Raw genomic sequence first — 19877 nt, 5'->3', positions numbered from 1 at the left:
TATGTGATCAAATAAATTGTTGTGTTCTTTCATAATCAGAGGTCCTGTATACATACACCCTTGGAGGTCGACCGGGGGAAGGGGTGGGGATATGGGGTGCGGTGGGTTACCTCCCTTGGCTGCAATGAGTTTTTGCAGGGAGGGATGTCTGCGTCATAAAGTTGTAACCATTCCTTGATTTCGATTGGATTACGTTTGAGGCTGTCATTCTTATTGGTAGGGTCCACGGCGTTTAGTCCGCCTTCCGGCGCCGTTACCCGCGGAGATCGAACAGGTGGTTCGGTTTCTCCCCTCGCTGTCAGGCGGCGCCCCGATCCGGTTTCGGTCCAGGCCACCCGCTCCGCTGGGGGCTGTGCGTGGGTATTCTGTCGGTGTCCATGGCGACAAGCGACGCCCGGGTGGAGGCGGAGCGGGGCTCCGCGCTTCTGGGCGCCTCTGCTCCTGCCCGGCCCGGGAGCCCGGAGCTGTCCAGCGGTCGCCGCACGGCAGTCCAGGCTCGGCGGCCCAAGTGCTCCAGGTGAAGAGTCCTGTATCACACAGCGTCCCACTCACGCTGTATTAAAGTCCCTCACCCCACTGCTGTGTTGGTGATCAGGCATTCCCTACGATTTTCCTCTCTAACTTGCAGCCGACGGATATAATCTCCCTTCTGCACTGACCAACTTAATTTAGAGATGAATTTATAGTGTTTGCTTTAGTGCAGTGTCGTTTTTAAATTTATAACGATTGTACGAAGTAGGGTGATTTAGATGAACTCACTAGAGGTTTTGCACACTAGAAAATATGAAAGATTTCATTTTTTAAGGAAACGTGTACTTCCCAACAGTTACTTAATGTTGTAATGTTTCAGTTTTGGACAAAAATGGGCCCCGAGTCTGCCTTCAAGGTCCTTCCGTGGAACAGAAAGTGTTAAATTGAGATCTGCAAGTCTGACCACCATTGAGAGGTTGGTAAAAAGAGATTAGGAAAGTACATATTCCTCGAAGCGTTTTCCCCTCTGGAATTACGATGCACAAGCGATTTCAGCCGGCGACGTTCGCTTAATCTGAATTAGTGTTCGGGAGAAATTTGGGAGGAACTGTGCCACGTACCACACTATTTCATTATACATTGGAAATACCGAATTAATTATACATGTTTAATAAGTTTTATTGAAGAGGATTTTGAATTTTTTCAAATTTGGATATTAGAATACCAAGCCATTATTTAGAGTAAAGCGGGACTGTATTTGTAGATAGATACTTTATTGATCCCAAAGGAAATTACAGCGTCACAGTAGCATTGCAAATGCACAGATCTAAATATTAGAAGAAGAATAGAAATAATAAAAAAGTTACCACTGTTACCTACCCTGTAACTGGGTGACTTACCAGCAAAGTTAGAAGTGTCCGTGGAGTCTGGTACTATTTTCAAAACAGTGTTTATTAGTAAAATATACGAATCAATATCAACAATGCAAATATACAGATAATACACGTTAGCAATACTAAACCTAAAAAGTGTGGGTATAATAATAATCAATAATAAACAAGCTCTATTGTTGTCTAGGGGTTAAGGAATTATCATGGGGAAGTATAAAGTTCAGTTCATGTAGGCTGAGGTAGTTGTTGGTTCTTTTGTTGTAACCGTTGGAGAGAGAAAGGAGCGAGCAAACAGTAACAGCTATTGTCTTACAAACCTTCCTTTACTTTCTTGATCCGTGGATGTGTTGTTGTGACACATTCAGGTATGACCCCTCTGTCCTTTAGCGAGACCGTTCTCCTATGGTGGACTCGTCACCCAGGCAAGGGTGGACACACACACAAGCCCCCACCGGCCCTCGCTGTGAGTTAAAATTGACCGATCCTTCATTTGGTCTCCGATGCCCCCACACTTTCTCGTGGGTTCCAACACTTAAGCAGTGCTCACTAGTGTATGTCTTGGTGCGTCTGAGGGGTGTCTCCCCAGACCTCACTTTTTATCCCTACTCACGGGGTCTCAGGTGTCAATCAGTTTGAATGCTTAACCCATCAAAACCAGCCCACTCCGGCTGTCCACTGAGGAATTTTAATGAACAAGAATAGTACCAAGTAAACAGCCCCTCTCCGGAGCCATGAGTCTTACAGGAGTCATAATATGGTCTCTCTCCCCCGGTGTTATCTCGCCCTCGTCTGAAGCAAATGTTCCAGTCCCAGTATGTTTTGTTCCATCTCTTTCTCTCATTAACAGCTTGGCAACAGTAAACGGTTTGTAATTCCTCCCAGGGGAGGGGGACATGGGCAACCTGTACCCTTCTGCCCATCAGAGCTGTTCATCCCTTCGTAACACCACGAACAGTCTAACAGGAGGGGGTAATCATTTCCCCAGGTATAGGTTGACGCTTTATACAGCCTAATGGCCAAGGGTAAGAATGAGGGTAGTTAGAGATCTGAGTGTTCATTGCATTTTGAGTTTTAATATGCCTACCTAGAAGCATTCTGTACAATACACATGTTAACTGCATCTTTTTATTTAACAAAATTTACTCAAGGTATCTATTAAAGAATGATCTCTCATCATAGGCATTGGTAATGAACTTTCTACTGATTGACATGAATAGTTATTTATAACCTTTAAGGATACTTTGGATTGTACAGTTATTACAACATTACTGTTACAAATGCAAAAGAGGTGTAATTCTAAATTCAAGACATCATTCCAGATAACTTCATAATAATGTTTAAGAATGGCCATAATTGTAGTGCAAATTCAATGCATCTATTTTCATTATTTTATCAGATGGACTAGCCCACTTTAAGGAAGGTTGGATTTACTCAAATTGAGATCCACCTGTATAATAATGTGAAGATTTTCTTCACTTTATCTGCCAAATACAAACATATGCTGACCAAGGCTAAATAGTTAAATTTTGATTGGATCAATTTTGGCATCAATCCAATAAGTTGCTTTTCTTTAGTCAGTCCTTGGTATTCCAGGAAAGATACAATCCAGATTAGTTGACTGGCAGAAGGCAAAACCTGGGTATAAGGCAGGACTTTCTGGTTGACTTGCCAGTGACTAATGGTGTTCTACAGGCTCAGTGTTGTTTTTTTTTCCATGTTATGTGTTAATGATCTGGATGACAAATTTGTTGGCTTTGTAGCCAGGTAGGTGGATGGGCAGGTAGTGTCGAGGAAGCAGGGAGCCTGCAGAAGGACTTGGACAAATCGGGAGAATGGGCAAAGGAAGTGGCAGGTGGAATAGAGTGTAGGGAAGTGTACGGTCGTGCACCTTGGCCAAAGGAATAAGGCATAAACTATTTTCTGAACAGGAAGTAAATTCAGAAGTTGGAAGTGTGAAAGGACCTGAAAGTCCTCGTGCAGGAAGTTAACTTGCAGATTGAGTCAATACTAAGGAAGGCAATTTTAGCATTAATTTCGGAAGAACTAGAATACAAGAGCTGATGCGTTGGGCAGATTACAGTTTGAATATTATGAACAGTTTTGGGCCCCAAATCTAAAAAAGGTTGTGTTGGCATTGAGGGATTCTGGGGAATTGATGAGAATTATTCTGGGAATGAAAGGGTTAATGTGTCTTTGATGGCTCTGGCCCTGTTTCTTGCTGGAGTTTAGAAGAATGGGGGGGGAGGAGGTCTCATTGAAACTTATCGAAGATTGAAAGGGTTGGATAAAGTGGAGAAGTTGTTTCTATTAGTGGCAGAGTCTGGGGCCAAAGTACAGTACCTCAGCATAGAGGGCTATTCCTTTATAATGGAGGTGAAGAGGAATTTCTTTAGCCAGAGACTGGTGAATCTAAGGAATTTATTGCCACAGACAGCTGTGAAGACAGTCATATGTTATATTTAAAGCGAGGTTGATAGGTTCTTGATTAGTAAGGGTGTCAAAGGTTATAGGGAGGTGGTAGCAGAAAGGGGTTGAGATAATAATCAGTCACGATTGAATGATGGAGCTGGACTCGTGGGCTGAATGGCCTAATCTGTTCTATGTCTTACAGTTTTCTATTTTACAAATGAATATTAGTGAAGGACAAGCCAAGTAACATTTCTACACTGATAGGATCTTGCCAGAACTTGTCCAACCCCTTCAGGAAGGTAATTACCTAAAGACCTTAAAATTAAGAAAACTTAATTTCTCTCTGACTCTGATTTTTTTTTTTAACAAAAAACAATATAAGAGGATTATCTAAATCTTTGCATCATATTTTTGCTACTTGTTCGGCAGAATTTGTGAAACCAGGGAAGGTCTAATGAGTAAAGATTGCATTTGGATACAGCATAATAAAAAAAATTATTGGTTTTACGTGGCATCTTTCCCAATTTGCATTGCACAATCATTTTACAATAAAAGTGATTTTCATGTGTAGTCGCACTGGGAAATATGGCTTATAAAAGTATTTAGCCTCCAGCCCTTTGCTCACACAAATGAGTATTACAACTGGGGATTTTGATCAATTTAACTGAGAAATTGTGAATCACATTCTCTTTTTTTACAGTAGAACATAAAACCAGGAAAACTGTAAAGCATGAAAAACTAACAATTCAAAAACTGAAATGTCAGCAGTTCAAAAGTATTCACCCCCCTTTGCTCAGTACTTGGTTGAACCTCTTCTCACAGCTATTACAGCCAGTAGTCTTTTTGGATAAATCTCTATTAGTGTTGCACAATGTGATGGAGCAAGATTTGCCCATTCCTCCTTGCAAAATTGCTCAAGCTCTGCCAGGTTAGTTGGGGAGAGACGGTGGACAACAATCTTGAGGTTTTGCCAGAGATGTTTGATCCAGTTAAGGTCAAGACTCTGACTGGGCCACTCAAAGACTTCAGTTTTCTTCATTTGAAGCCACTCCATGGTGCCTCTGGCAGTGTGCTTTGGGTCGTTATTCAGCTGAAAGGCTAACTTCCTTCCCAGTGTAAGCTTTCTGGCAGAGGTCAGCAGTTTTTTATCCAAGATCTCTCTGTATTTAGCAGCATTCATCTTCACATTAATCCTGACCAGATTTCCAGTCCCAGCTGCTGAAAAGCATCCCCATAGCATGATGGAATGACATTTTGTGGCTGATTTGTCCCACATGTACCACTTAGTGTTGAGGCCAAAACATTCCACTTTAGTCTCGTACAACCACAAGACCATCTTCCACATCGTTACAGTATCTTCTAAGTGACACTTTGCAATGTCTTTACAGGTAAAGATATACATTTTTTTTAGCTAGGGCTCCTCCTTGCCACATTTCCATAAATACCCTTTTTGTGCAATGCCTTGGAAATTGTGGAATCATGAACTTCATCGCCAGTTGCAGCCACTGACTTCTGCAGTTGACTCAGATTGACTGTTGGCTTGACAGTAGCCTCTTACAAGTGGCATTCTTCTCCAGCTACTAAGTTTAGTGGGGCGGCCTGACCTAGGTAGTGTGACTGTGGTTTCACAGTGGACTGCACTGGGCTCCGAGGTACGGTCTTGAGAAGGTCTTGTACCCTCCCACAGATTTGTGCTGCTCTATTACCATTTCCCTGACTTGTCTTCATTTTGGTTTGGTCTGTTGCAAAATCTACCATACCGGTAGACCATGGGGGGGGGAGTATTTATTTTTATGAATTCATTGAAAACAGGTGATCCTCCAATTTTCTACATCAACAAATTGGGTGAGTTGATAAGGTAATGTACAGAATTGCACCTGTGGATAGTTAGCATTGTCATTGCAAACAGGATGAATACTTTTCCAGCCTTGCAATTTTGTTTTTTTCAATTTTTAGTAAATTGTTTTGGAATTTTTCTTTTAATTTGACATGATGCACAATGTTTGTAGATTAGCTCAAAGTCCTATTTTAGTATATTTTAAATTTAGAAAACGAGACAGTAAAATGTGAAAATAGTGGGGGCTGAATACTTTTATAGTTGTGACTGTATACACAAAACAGCAGTGTGATAATGACAAGTTAATATCGCTCAGGGTTTAGTGAAGTTTATGAATAGTGCCTAGAACACTGGGAAACACCCTGATTTTTCTTTTAAAACATCCCCATGAGAGGGCAGAAGGTCGTTGGTTTAAAGTACAGCAGAAGCTCCTCCATGCCTACCTCCATCAGCCTCGATTTTCCATTAAGCTTCTTTTGCAACTTGGGATTTTCAAGGTGGATTATTTTGCTGTGAGATATTATAACCATCATTCTACTTGGCATTAGATGTTTCATTAATTGTTTCAAAATTGTGGGCAATTTTGAATAAACAGGATTTTTGCTATGCTGACCAGAATTATTTTGCTGTTATCATAAATAGTAGAAAAAACACTTCAAATTAATATAATAGTCACCCTAATAATATAACCACATACTTTATGCACATGGTTTGTCAAATAAAATATACGCCCTGCAGTTTGCCCTTAAGAATGTTTCTGGAGTGTAAGTTGTGGAATCCAGCAAGATTCTGGCAGCAGTGATCTGACACTGCTTATTAAAAATCTTTGAAAGTAGATCCGTTCATATGACCTGTGTACTATGCTGCTTTGCCTTTAGGAGGACATTGTGGCAGCTGAGAGTTCTAACTGTACACAGGCATTGTTTGTGCCTCAGCTCAGCAAGTACATCATCACTCGAGTTTAAAAAAAGGGACATTTATTTCTTCAGAAATATTTTTTGTATTATTGAATGGTTTGGTAAATTAATAGAATTTGTAAGTGCAGAGCTTACTGTGTTTTTATATTTCCGTGGAAAAATTAAAGGAAGTCTAGCAATTTGAATAAAGAAAGGAAGCAAATTCTGCTATTTGTATGTAGTTATTCACAGTTTGATGAGCTTGACATTGGGCTTCTCTAGAGAGCCCACTGAAGAAACCAGTTTGAAGTGAAAACTTCACATGAGGAAATCTGCAGATGCTGGAAATTCAAGTAACACACACAAAAGTCTGGTGGAACACTGCAGGCCAGGCAGCATCTATAGGAAGAAGCAATGTCGACATTTTGGCCCGAGACCCCTCGTCAGGATGTCGCCCGAAACGTCGACATTGCTTCTTCCTATAGATGCTGCCTGGCCTGCTGTGTTCTACCAGCATCTTGTGTGTGTTACTTGAAGTGAAAACTTGTGTGATTGGGTGCTCCCTGATCTCCTTAAAACATTAAGGCATAATGATTTACAGTAAATGTTATTCAGTCAAAATACGATATTTCTCATTATTTAACTGAAGTTAATTGTAAACCCACTTTAATTAGTTGCCATGAGATCCTTCATTTTTACCTAAATAGAAGAATTTTCATCTGAAATGAAGTGCTTTCAACAATCTTGTGCTATTTTATATTGAAGACATATTGCATTGCTCAAATCAGGTGGGATTTAAACTCAGAGTCAAACCTGATAGATTGTAAACATTAAATCAGCTTAATTAGATTTTGGCCATTATTATTATTCAATTAGCAAAATAAAAGCAACAGACCAAGTTAAGTGGATGGGTATGTCATATTCATAAGTTTGTATTTAACTTAGTTGCAGTTTTACTATTTTTATAGCACAGGACTCCAAAATTAACTGGATAATCCCTTAGTGATTACCTTATAGGTATGACTTCATTCTTCAATTAATTTATTGTATGAATATAAATTCTATTAATTAGTCTGCTTGTGTAAATATATGCCCTTAAATTATTATCAAAGTGCATAAACATCACCGTATGCTACCCTGAGATTCATTTTCTTGTGGGCATTTGCAGTAAATACGAAGAAACTCAATAGAATCAATGAAAACGTACACGCAGGATGGACAAACATCCAATGTGCAAAAGTCAGCAAACTGTGCAAATACAAAAAAATAACAAATAAATAAGCAAGAAAAAAGAACCAAAAACATGAGATGAAGAGTCATTGAAAGTGCATAGGTTGTGGGAATAATAAAAGACTATTTATTTATTTTGGTTACCTAATGGGATAAAATTCTGCAAATATTGCAGGAACCTTGTGTATTTAGCCTTAAAAAGTGTTTGAAGCATCTTTCCAATGTGAATTGCTATGAATATTTTATTTTAGAATGAATATCCATTAAGTGGTACTTTTGTACTGTACATTTCTGAGAACACATTATAAAATTGCAGAATATCTCTTTTTATCAAAGCAAATGAGAGCTTTTGTTTCATTGTCTTTTTTTGACTATGTACTATGTTTTCAGTCCATAAATGAGCCAGCTAAAAAGGTATTAAATATTGCTTTTCGAGCTGCAACATAAGAATCTGAATATTATTTCTAGCTTACCATGGGAAGTTCTACTGCACATCTTTACGTACCTGGATGTTTCTTCCTTGTTCTGTGCAGGCTGTGTCAACAGGACTTTTTACAATGTGTCAAACGACAAGTAAGTAAGCATATTTAGCTGCTGATTGTTGGGTATTGTTCAATATGATTGGGTCAATCTCTTAGGATTCGATCTTTTGTTATGCAATCCAGAATGGCAAATAGGTTATTATAAAAGAGAGTAGAATACTGTATTTCTGTGATTTGTCATAAATGACTCGCTCCTGATTTGAAGTGGAAACTGTCCCACTAGGCCCATTGTTTCTACCTGCTCCTGCTCTACCAAGCCTGTCTCAGCTCCCATTGGTTCAGTTCTTTCCCACTAACATTTGTTTCGCTTTGCATGCTCTCCATCACTTCAACAACTTTCAGTTCCCTTACTCCAACTACCTCATTTTCACCATAGATATCCAGTCTGTACACATGTGCCCCAAAAGGAAGGGCTCTCCATTTTCTTCTGGATAGCAGACCCAAGCAGTTCAAGATTCAAGGTGGTTTATTGTCCTTCTTCAGTACACTAATTGTAAAGAACAAAATGATTGTGCTACTGGCTACAACATAAAAACACATAAACTATGAATACATAAGATTAGCTTATATACAATGACTTTGTATGTACATAAAGCACACCATCCTTCTTCATGTGGCACGACTGGCTTAGCCTCAAGAACTTCTCATTCAGCTTCTCCCACTTTCTGCAGACCATGGGCACTGGCATGGGCCCCTGTGTTGTCTACCTTTTCATTGGCTATGTGGCCATATTACAAAGCTCCCCACTCTTTCTGCACTACATTGATGACTTTGTTGATACCATTTCCAGCTGCACCCGCACTGAGCTCATCAATTTCATCAACTTTGCAATCTGTTTCTACCGTGCCCTCCAACTCACTTGGCCCACTTCTGATATCTGTATCCTCTTTCTTGATCTCTCTATCTGCATCTTAGGAGGCAGATTATCCACTGACATCTATAAATTCACTGACTCCCACAGTTAATTAGACTACACCTCTTCCCACTCTGTCACTTCCAATCATGCAGTTTTCTTTTCTCAGTTCCTCTGTCTCCACTACATTTATTCTCATGGTGACACTTCCTAATCCAGAGAAACAGGCTCTCTACCCTCCCACCCCCACCACTGCTATCATTGGAGCTTCACCACATTTCTTATTACCCACATGTTTACCCTTGCTCAACCAGCCCGCCCACCCCCCCCCCAGTCATAGAAAGGTACTGAAGTTCTCACCTACTACTGCTCAAGCCTATCATTCTCCACAACTTCTGCCATCTCCAGTGGGATCCGACCAGCAGGCACATCATCCCCTCTTTCTGCTTTCTGCAGAGATAGTTCTCTGTGTCACCCTTGTCCGCTCATCCCTTCCCTACAATTTCCTCCTCCAGACAGTTATCCCCTGCAGTAACACCTTCTCCCTCACCACCAATCAGGGCACTAAACACTCCTCCTAGGTGAGGCAGTTCTTCATTTGTGAATCCTTTGGTGTCCTTTATTGCATCAGGTTAGGATTATGTATGGCCACTTCTGAATCGCTAAGATCCGGCACAGATTTGGGAATTGCTTCATCGAGCTCCTTTGTTCTGTCTGCCTTACCAGCTACAATTTCCCAGTGGCCAGACATTTTAATTCCACTTCCCATTCCCATTCTGACATGTCTTTCCACGCTTTCCTCTATTGTCAGGTTGAGGGTAGATGCAGATTAGAGGAAGGGCACCTTGTATTCCATTCTGGTAGGCTCCAATCGGATGATGTGAGCTTAGATTTCTCTGTCTTTTGGTATCACTCTCTTCTGTACCTTTTTGGTCCCCTTATCCCACCGGCCCCTGTCACCTCACCTCTTTCCCATCTCCCTACCCTCTCAGTCTTCTTACCATCGACATATTCCTCCCTCCTGTTTCCCTCTTCACCTTCCCTTTATTCCTTTGCTCACTGTCCTTTCCTGTCAGATTGCATCTTCTTCAGCCTTTTGTCACTTTCCTTATCATCTCTCAGCTTCTGACATCCTTCCCACTCTTACCCCCTCACCACCTGCCTATCAGCCCCCTCAACTAGATCCATCTATCACCTGCTGACTCTTGTTCTACCCCTTACCCCACCTTTATATATTGGCTGTCTCCCCTCTGTACCACCCTTATGATGGATTTTGACCTAAAATGTTGACTGTTCATTTCCCTACATAAGTGTTGCCTGACCTGCTGAGTTTCTCCAGTTTTGTGTGTTGCTATGTGTTTTATTATCTGTGTACTTTGTTTCTGAAATGGCACAAGCTGGCATTTATGAAGCCTAGTATTTGAACTGAAGTTGTCTCAGTTATTGAAAATAAATAGATTAAATTGCTTTCAAAATGACCATGGGCAAGTTCAGCAAAATGTTTCAAATGTTCAAATGTGATTATTCTATAATTTAATTTGTATGATTAGTTGGTATCTTCTACATTTTAAAACTGTTGGTTTTGTAAGTAGTATTGGGTAATAGCTTTAGTATTAGTAGCTTATCAGTTTAAAATTTTCCATACTGAAATTAAATGATCATTTATGATGACAGTATAGAACAATCTGTGTTTAAAATATTGTATTTACTGTATTTTTTCCAGTTTAATGTGGCACAGAATCTACAGCAGTTATTTTGCTTACAAAAGCAAGGTTTGGAAACCCAAGGCTGTAGATGCAACCATGGAGAAGCTGAGTAGGACTTCTATACAGGACAGTCCACCAAGATTCTGGAAGAAAGAATTTATACATAAATGTTCAGGTTCTGGCACAAGAGGAGTGGGGCTGTTGTTGAAACCCATTAACCGTTACACAGGATTGCCATCGAAGATCAGAGAAGCAGTAAAGTAAGAGAATATTCAATAATCATTTCATATACTAGGATAAGTAGCAATAATTATCTTGGGTGGTTATTTTACAACCAATTGAGGAACATTTATTGGTGTTAGAAGAATGGATTCTGAAACTTCAAAAATAGATGTCATAGAGTTTTTTTTTGAATAAAAGATGAATGTAGGAAGTTTTTTTGTTTCCGTCTGGGAAGACATTCAACTGGCTTTGTAGAAGAAAATTTGAAGTAAAGTTCACTGGTGCATCTCTGTATTTCCTTACCATATAGACATAATGGGCTCTTTCTGTGCCAGCACACAGGATTCCTATTCTCCTTCTAATTTCCTGGAAACATATTCTTCTCCCCATTCTCATCAATTCTAGCACCATCTACATTAGATAATGTGCAGTGGACAATTAATCGACCAATTCTCTTGGTTTTGCAATGTGGAACGAAAACCACATACGCTGGCGAAACTCACAGTTCTGGATCAATGCGGATTGCCCGTGGATAACAGGGAGATCGTAATCAAACCCAGGCCTCTGGAGTAGTGATTTAGGGGCTCTGCTAGCTTGATTCTCATTGGTGTGCCAAACATAGTGTGAAGGTGGTATTGAACAGAATTTGTGGAATTGTTGGGTTTTGACACGTAAAACGCTATGTTACTTTTGCTTAGTTTTATTTCCTCTTCTCACTTTTCATGAGTCTGAAATTAATTTAATAAAACATCAGCAAGAGGATTTAATCTCAGTACACGTGGTTATCCTTGACAAAGAAAAAAAGACACAGAAAATACTGGAGGTGGTCAGAAAGTAGGGCAGCATCTATGGACAGAGACAGATGAGTTAGAAAGGAAAGGAGTTTTTAGATTTAAATTTGTTATGAGTTCATCCAAAGTTACAGTGAAGTGCTTTCTTTGTATTAACAACCTACACACCCAAGGATGCACTGGGGGTAGCCTGCAAGGGTCACCACAAATTCCGACACCGATACAGAATGCCCCCAGTGAACCATACAGAGCATAACAACAGCAAAACAATCTCCTTTTCTCCCTCACATCTGCCCACATGGACAGCCCTCCAACTCTAGGACAGGCCTCCAGCCTACCATGTCCAGGCTTCAGCCATCAGCCTTCAACTGGGCTTCCAAATTCCAGGCACCCTGGCTGAGTAGCCCTCATGCCAACTGCTCACAATACTCCCAAGTGTGGTCTGACTCATCCTACAAAGCCCCAGCATTGCATACAGGCTCTTGTATTCTCGTCCTCTTAAAATAAATGCTAACATTGCATTTGCCTGCCTTCCTTCGACCTCCTCTCTTTAGGTAGTTACATCGTTGTTGATAATGACCCCCACAACTGTTGTGTCATAGGCCAATTTGACAAAATTAAAATGTGGTTCTAATTTTCTCTTGCCCTCATTTGGTGAACTGTTAAGGATAACAAGAAAAGTGTTTTTGTGGTTAATGCTTCATTTTTAAGAAATATACATTGAGGAAAATGCAGTGCCCAGAATGAAGACCATTGACCAGTGCTGCTTAGGGGATGGGTCTTGGGAAATGAGGGTTAGTTTCTACTCGTATGCTCAGGGTAATATCCTCCCCAATCATAACTGCTGAGTGCACAAAAGCAATGAAAATACAGTTTTCGGCTGCCAGAGGAAGAGAATGTTTGAAGATCTTGACCTCATCTCCTACATGTTTATATCTTGGAAGGTCTCTGGTAGGTTCTTCAGAACACTGGAAAGATGCCACCAACCCTGTCTTCGTACAGTCTTTCAAATCTACAGAAAGGATAAGCAAATGCCATCAGCAATCTCTTGCCGGCCAACAACCTCTGCACCTGGACCTGAATTACTGTCAGCTCTGTCATTAGTATGGCTGATACAAATTCTCAAAACTGACACTCTGTTCAAGCTCTGTTGCAGGAAGAAGTTACTGAGTTGAGGAAGAAGAGATTGAAAGGTGTTTTCAAAGCCACCTTGAGGGGAAAAAATAGCAACTTTCTTTCAAAAAAAGCATTGGCACCCACCACCGAGCACTCAAGTGTGAGCAAACCAACAGCAAAGACACAGACTTGCAGTACCCCAAAGACTACTCGTTCACCCAGTATTCGATATATCATAGGCTCGCTCTCCCCCTAATAAGGGAGAAGGAAGTGTCTCCGTTGCACAGCACGAGGGGAGACATAATGAACAACTCACTGGTTTATGATGTTAAACGTCTGTTGCATCACTTTTTCTGAGCTCTGTGCCCAAAGATCTGGGATTTCTGGGTACACAGCTTTAGATCTTCCATCTCCCGTGACACACAGATCTCCTGCCTGGACACCGAGCTCCAAATTTCCACCCCCCACCCCCCCACCGTCTCCAGAGCCAAGAAATCTCGGTCCTCCAAAGGTGAGCGATGCTCTTAGGCTGAGCCCTTGGCATGCTGAATAACGGCCATTCATGAAACCCCGAGAGTGGGTTCCATTCCCGCAAAGAACCATAGTCAGCGTGTAACTCCGGGTCAGGGTCTTCAAAAGAAAGGGAAAAATAGAGAGATTAAGGGCAGAAATATATGTCACTATATATTTCTGGCATATATCTCATTATAGCCGGTTATGTGCCCTTGTGTGAGTGTAGGAATAGAGTTGCTTTTCCTACATCTTCTATCTCTTTCATGGAAGCCAATTGACCACCACTGGGTGGAGAGTATGCCCGTCCCTACCTGTTACACAGCAAAGTTGGGAGATATTTTAAATCTGTGTCTAGTTTAGCACTTAGTTCTGTTTGTGAACCAATCTTGTTTCAGAGTTATTCTTGAACAATTTCACTATTAAGTGCGAGAGCTAGATACAACAATATTTAATGTTCATTTGCTCAGTTAATAATTGCAAAGAACTTGAATTGCAGTTATGTGCTAAGTAATTAAAGGAGCTCTAATTCCTTGAAATTCTGATAGAATATTAACTGGCCAGCCAAATACAATTGGAGACAAAAAAGACTGTTGATGCTGTAGACTGGTGACACAAGGGTCTTCAGATCCAGAAATAATTAGCCTTAGCAGATCAGAGACCTTAAGTAGCAATGTGACTCTAATGCAATTTTGAGATACCAATGGAAGTTGACAGTCAGGAGAATGCTAGGGGTTCTTGGGTGTGGAGAAGAATGGGAAGTGTCTATTCCCTAGTTGAGAAGACAGGAAGGAAAGCCAGGTTGAGAAACTGGGTGCATCAGGTTATCAAGAAGGCAAATGGAATGTTGGCCTTCATTGCTAGACAGATTGTATTTAAGGAGGGGGGTTATGCTGCAACTGTACAGGGTACTGGTGAGGTCACATTGGGAGTACTGCATGCAGTTCTGGTCTCCTTACTTGAGGAAGGATATACTGGCTTTGGAGGCGGTGCAGAGGAGGTTGGTTCCAGAGATGAGGGGTTAGACTATGAGGAGAGATTGAGTCACCTGGGACTGTACTCAGTGGAATTCAGAAGGATGAAAGGTGATCTTAAAGAAACAAATAACATTAAGATAGAGGCAGGAAGCTTGTTTTTACTGATAGGTGAGACTAGAACTAGGAGACATAACCTCAAGATTCAGGGGAGTAGATTTAGGACAGATGAGGAGGAACTGCTTTTCCAAGAGAGTGATGAATCTGTTGAATTCTCTGTCCAATGAAGCAGTGGAGGCTACCTCAGTAAATATATTTAAGACAAGGTTGGATAGGTTTTTGCATAGTAGGGGAATTGAGGATTATGGGGAAAAAGGCAGGTAGGTGGAGATGAGTCCATGGTCAGATTAGCCATGATCTTATTGAATGGCCGAGCAGACTCAGTGGGCCAGATGGCCTACTCCTGCTCCTATTTCTTATGTTAATTTGGGAGCATCAGAATTCTCAGGAGCATTGGAATGGAAGGATTGACAAGGCTTCTGAGGAAATAGGTTAGTCATAAGGATCAGAAAGTCCTTAAGGATTCTGAGCATTGGAAGATTGGGAATAACAGGTGTAAATTATGACATGTTAGTGTAGTGTTTGGTCTGGCCAGTGGTGTAGTGACATCAGCACTTGACTTTAAGGCAGATGGTCCTGAGTGCAGAAGAAAGGCCTGCTGAACCTCTGGTGGGAAAGCTGTTGGAAAAGATTCTTAGAGATAGGATCTATGGGCATTTAGAGAATCATGGTCTGATTAGGGACAGTCAGCATGGCTTTGTGAAGGGCAGATCTTGCCTAACAAGCCTGATAGAGTTCTTTGAGGAGGTGACCAGGCATATAGATGAGGGTAGTGCAGTGGATGTGATCTACATGGATTTTAGTAAGGCATTTGACAAGGTTCCACATGGTAGGCTTATTCAAAAAGTCAAAAGGCATGGGATCCAGTGAAATTTGGCCAGGTGGATTCAGAATTGGCTTGCCTGCAGAAGGCAGAGGGTCGTGGTGGAGGGAGTACATTCAGATTGGAGGGTTGTGACTAGTGGGGTCCCATAAGGATCTGGTCTGGGACCTCTAATTTTTGTGATTTTTATTAACAACCTGGATGTGGGAGTAGAAGGGTGGGTTGGCAAGTTTGCAGGCTACACAAAGGTTGGTGGTGTTGTAGATAGTGTAGAGGATTGTCGAAGATTGCAGAGAGACATTGATAGGATGCAGAAGTGGGCTGAGAAGTGGTAGATGGAGTTCAACCCGGAGAAGTGTGAGGTGGTACACTTTGGAAGGACAAACTCCAAGGCAGAGTACAAAGTAAATGGCAGGATACTTGGTAGTGTGGAGGAGCAGAGGGATCTGGGGGTACATGTCCACAGATCCCTGAAAGTTGCCTCACAGGTAGATAGGGTAGTTAAGAAAGTTTATGGGGTGTTAGCTTTCATAAGTTGAGCGATAAGAGTTTAAGAGATGCGATGTAATGATGCAGCTCTATAAAACTCTAGTTAGGCCACACTTGGAGTACTGTGTCCAGTTCTGGTCGCCTCAGTATAGGAAGGATCTGGAAGTGTTGGAAAGGGTACAGTGGAGATTTACCAGGATGCTGCCTGGTTTAGAGAGTATGCATTGTGATCAGAGATTTAGGGAGCTAGGGCTTATACTCTTTGGAGAGAAGGAGGATGACTGATTGTTGACTGACTGTAGCCTAATGCTTTTCCAATGACTGATGGCGTTTCACCTCTTTCTGATCGCTTTATTATTTCCACTTTATTTTCAATCGTGATCATTTTCCATCAATGGAACAAAAACACTGCGTGCGGTGGGTCCGGAGCTCCGCCGGGTCCTAAAGTCCACCGCACTGAGACAGGTTAAATAAGGGACTTGAGCATCTTTGTTTCTTGCTATCCACGGGGGGTCCTGGAACCAATCCCCTGCGGATAAGGAGGGCCGACTGTACACCCTTCTACAGAGCAGGGAAGTCTTGTCAGAAGTGGTCTTCAAGGAAGAGTTACTACCAAAAATCCATTTCTCTTAAGTGGAAACAAAGGCAAAAGACTCATCTATGCACAAAAACACAAGGACTGGAGTGCAGATCAATGGCAGCAAGTACTCTGGACTGATGAGTCAAAATTTGAAATTTTTGGTTCAAGCAGGAGGCAGATTGTCCGTAAAAGAGCTGGAGAGCGCTAGCTGGATGAATGTTTGTACCAACAGTGAAGCACGGCGGAGGTTTCCTGCTGGTTTGGGGCTGGAATTCTGTAAATGGAGTTTGTGATTTGGTCATAATTAATGGAATCCTTCATGCTGAGAAATACAAGCAGATTTCGATCTATCCCATAGTACAATCAGGGAGGGAGGCATCTGATCGGTCCCAACTATATTCTGAGCAGGACAAGATCATAAAAAAACGATCTTCAGTGAAAAGAAGCAGGAGGATTTCTGTAACAGATGGTGTGGCCTCCACAGATCTCAACATCATCGAGGCTGTCTGGGATTACCTGGAAAGACAGAAGCGAGTAATATAGCCAAAGTCTGCAGAAGAACTTGGAACAAACTACCAGTTGATTATTTTTTATAAAAATGCACAAGTGTACCTAGGAGAGTTGATGTAGTTTTAAAGGGAAAGGGTGATCACACAAATATTGTTTGATTTTAGTTTGTTATTGTTTACTGTGGGAGTAGAAGGGTGGGTTGGCAAGTTTGCAGACTACACAAAGGTTGGTGGTGTTGTAGATAGTGTAGAGGATTGTCGAAGATTGCAGAGAGACATTGATAGGATGCAGAAGTGGGCTGAGAAGTGGTAGATGGAGTTCAACCCGGAGAAGTGTGAGGTGGTACACTTTGGAAGGACAAACTCCAAGGCAGAGTACAAAGTAAATGGCAGGATACTTGGTAGTGTGGAGGAGCAGAGGGATCTGGGGCATCAGAATTCTGATGCTCTATGTTTATTGTTATTGTTTATTGTTTATTGTTTAAAGTATTCTTTTTGACATGTCAAAACTTTTCATTATTTTTGAAATCATCTTTGCTTTACGTACTTTTGCTCGGTACTATAAAAGGAGCTTTTGACAGTTCTGGACGTGTACTCACTGGAGTTTAGAAGAATGAGGTGGGATCCCATTGAATATTGAAAGGCCTAGATAGCATGGATGTTTTCTGGAGTGGGTGACTGTAGGACCAGAGGGCCAAGGCTCAGAATAAAGGGACATCCACTTTGAGCAGAAATGAGAAGGAATTTCTTTAGCCAGAAGATGGTGAAACTGTGGAATTCATTGCCGTGTACAGCCGTGGAGGCCAAGTCATTTAAAGCCAGGGTTGGTAGGTTTTTTGGTCGTCGGGGTGTCAAAGGTTGTGGACAGAAGGCAAGGGAACATGAAGGGAGAACTTCTTCACTTAGCGGGTGGTGAGAGTGTGGAGCGAGCTGCCAGCGCAAGTGGTGCACATGGGCTGGATTTCATTATTTAAGAGAAATTTGGTTAAGTAGATGGATGGGAGGGGAAAGGAGCAGGTCAATGCGACTAAGCATATTAATGGTTTGCCGCAGACTAGATGGGCCAAAGAGCCTGTTTCTGTTGTTGTAGTGTTCTATGACTATGAATGGGTTCAGAGCGATAATCATCCATGGTGGGGCAGACTTGATGGGCCGAGTGGCCCAATTCTACTCTGATGTCTTATGGTCTAAATTTCCAGGGAATCACAAAATACTCTGGAAATGAGTGTTACTGAATTTTGTTCTACAAAGTGCAGAAAATATGATCTCTAGTTGCATAAGGCTACTAAAACAGTATTACATGATTTAAAATTCAACGAGCAGTATTTCATCTTTTTATGTCTATTCACTCCTTCAAAACCATGCTGTGTTTTGTCATTTTCTCAATATAACTATTACTTTCATATTATTAATCACTTTCACTCTGTAAACTGTTGGCATTTCTGATTATTTTCAAGATACTTGACATTCTTCAGTGAAGTCACTTCAAAGCAGTCCTTTGCTGCTTTAATCACTTCAACAAAAGTAGATAAATAATTGATGTTGGTAACTCATTAGTTACTAAAGTTAGTTTAGTGTTTTGTACTAGAACTCTGAAATAGATTTGAGCTAGATATCACTAATATTGAAGATGTTATGGTGACATTGCATACAATCAACTCCCTAAAAACAACTTGTTTCTGCAGAGCTCTTGGACTGACTTGGATGATTGTTCTTCATGAAAGAATGGGGAAGGAACATGTCCAGGAGCAAAGTAAGGCCTTCTTCAGTGACACATCTGCTACCATATATTGGAACAGTGCAGTGTGGCCTCCTCTGTCTAGCCTCAAGACACTCTGTGTGTATGGAGTCACGCCATTATTCCCACCGAACAAAACCCCTGCAAAACATGGGTAAGTTTAGGAGAGAATAGACTGTGCTGTGTAACCAGTTTAATTGCTTGCACTGTTTATCTTCATTTCATTTTTATTAGTGTAAAGACAATGCACAAGATACAAGCCTGATCACTTCGACCTCTACCCTGCTTTCCCGTGAATCTAAATAAATACTAAGCTGAGGAAAAATAGTGATTTTATTCTAAGAGCAAACACGAGGAAATCTGCAGATGCTGGAAATTCAAACAACAACACACACAAAATGCTGGTGGAACACAGCGGGCCAGGCAGCATCTATAGGGAGAAGCGCTGTTGACGTTTTGGGCCGAGACCCTTCATCAGGACTACCTGAAGTGTCTCGGCCCGAAACGTCGACAGCGCTTCTCCCTATAGATGCTGCCTGGCCTGCTGTGTTCCACCAGCATTTTGTGTGTGTTGTTGATTTTATTCTAAATTGATTGCACTTGTCTTCTCCGACATTCCCTTCGAAGGTGTCTGCAGCAAAATGAAATGCATCCATGTGATCTCTGTATTTACCCTTTAATAAGGAATCTTGTCGTCCTTCTCACTGAGAACACATGGAACTGCTTTTCAGTCCACTCTCCTTACACCGAGTTACAGCTTGCCTCATCCACTAACGTCAGAATGTTTTTTGCATTCTGACAACTGTACTACTAATTGTCTGGGCAACAAAGACTGGAGTTCTCTAATCTCACAACTTCACATAGTTTTTCTCTTTGCTGCTTTTTGTGCCTGTCTAAAATAGTGTTTAATAACTCCATTGTGAGTGATGTTGGTTATTATTGCATTGCAAGTATGTGATGAAAGCACTTTATTATATACCTTGTATAAAACTAAAATTGTATTTGGTGTTGTGAATATTAATTGGCTTGTTATTTGGCTGGATTTCCTTGGACATTGATTCCAACGAGTCTGTCCCTTCCTCAGGTATTACTGGGGAATAGATCAGAGGCAAATAGTTTCCTGAAATGTTTGGTGATCTTTTTCTAGCTGTGCTGTACTGCTCCTATCTAC

At 41.3% G+C, this 19877-nt stretch overlaps 1 protein-coding gene across 1 annotated transcript in view; it reads left to right on the top strand.

Moving 5' to 3' along the window:
* Nucleotides 1-257: 257 nt before the first annotated feature.
* The window catches only part of fbxo15 (F-box protein 15), a 35441-nt gene continuing 15821 nt past the window's right edge, over nucleotides 258-19877 (top strand). Inside the window, exons 1-5 of the mRNA XM_073051797.1 lie at nucleotides 258-517; nucleotides 851-946; nucleotides 8202-8306; nucleotides 10852-11094; nucleotides 18654-18860. Of these exons, the coding sequence (XP_072907898.1) occupies nucleotides 378-517; nucleotides 851-946; nucleotides 8202-8306; nucleotides 10852-11094; nucleotides 18654-18860 (791 nt within the window). The 5' untranslated portion in view covers nucleotides 258-377. The remainder of the gene's footprint in view (nucleotides 518-850; nucleotides 947-8201; nucleotides 8307-10851; nucleotides 11095-18653; nucleotides 18861-19877) is intronic.

The sequence above is a fragment of the Hemitrygon akajei genome, chromosome 1 (genome assembly GCF_048418815.1).
Source record: "Hemitrygon akajei chromosome 1, sHemAka1.3, whole genome shotgun sequence".
Classification (NCBI taxonomy): domain Eukaryota; kingdom Metazoa; phylum Chordata; class Chondrichthyes; order Myliobatiformes; family Dasyatidae; genus Hemitrygon; species Hemitrygon akajei.
The sequence above is the reverse complement of the archived record's forward strand: the minus strand, read 5'-3'. Positions and strand labels throughout refer to the sequence as shown.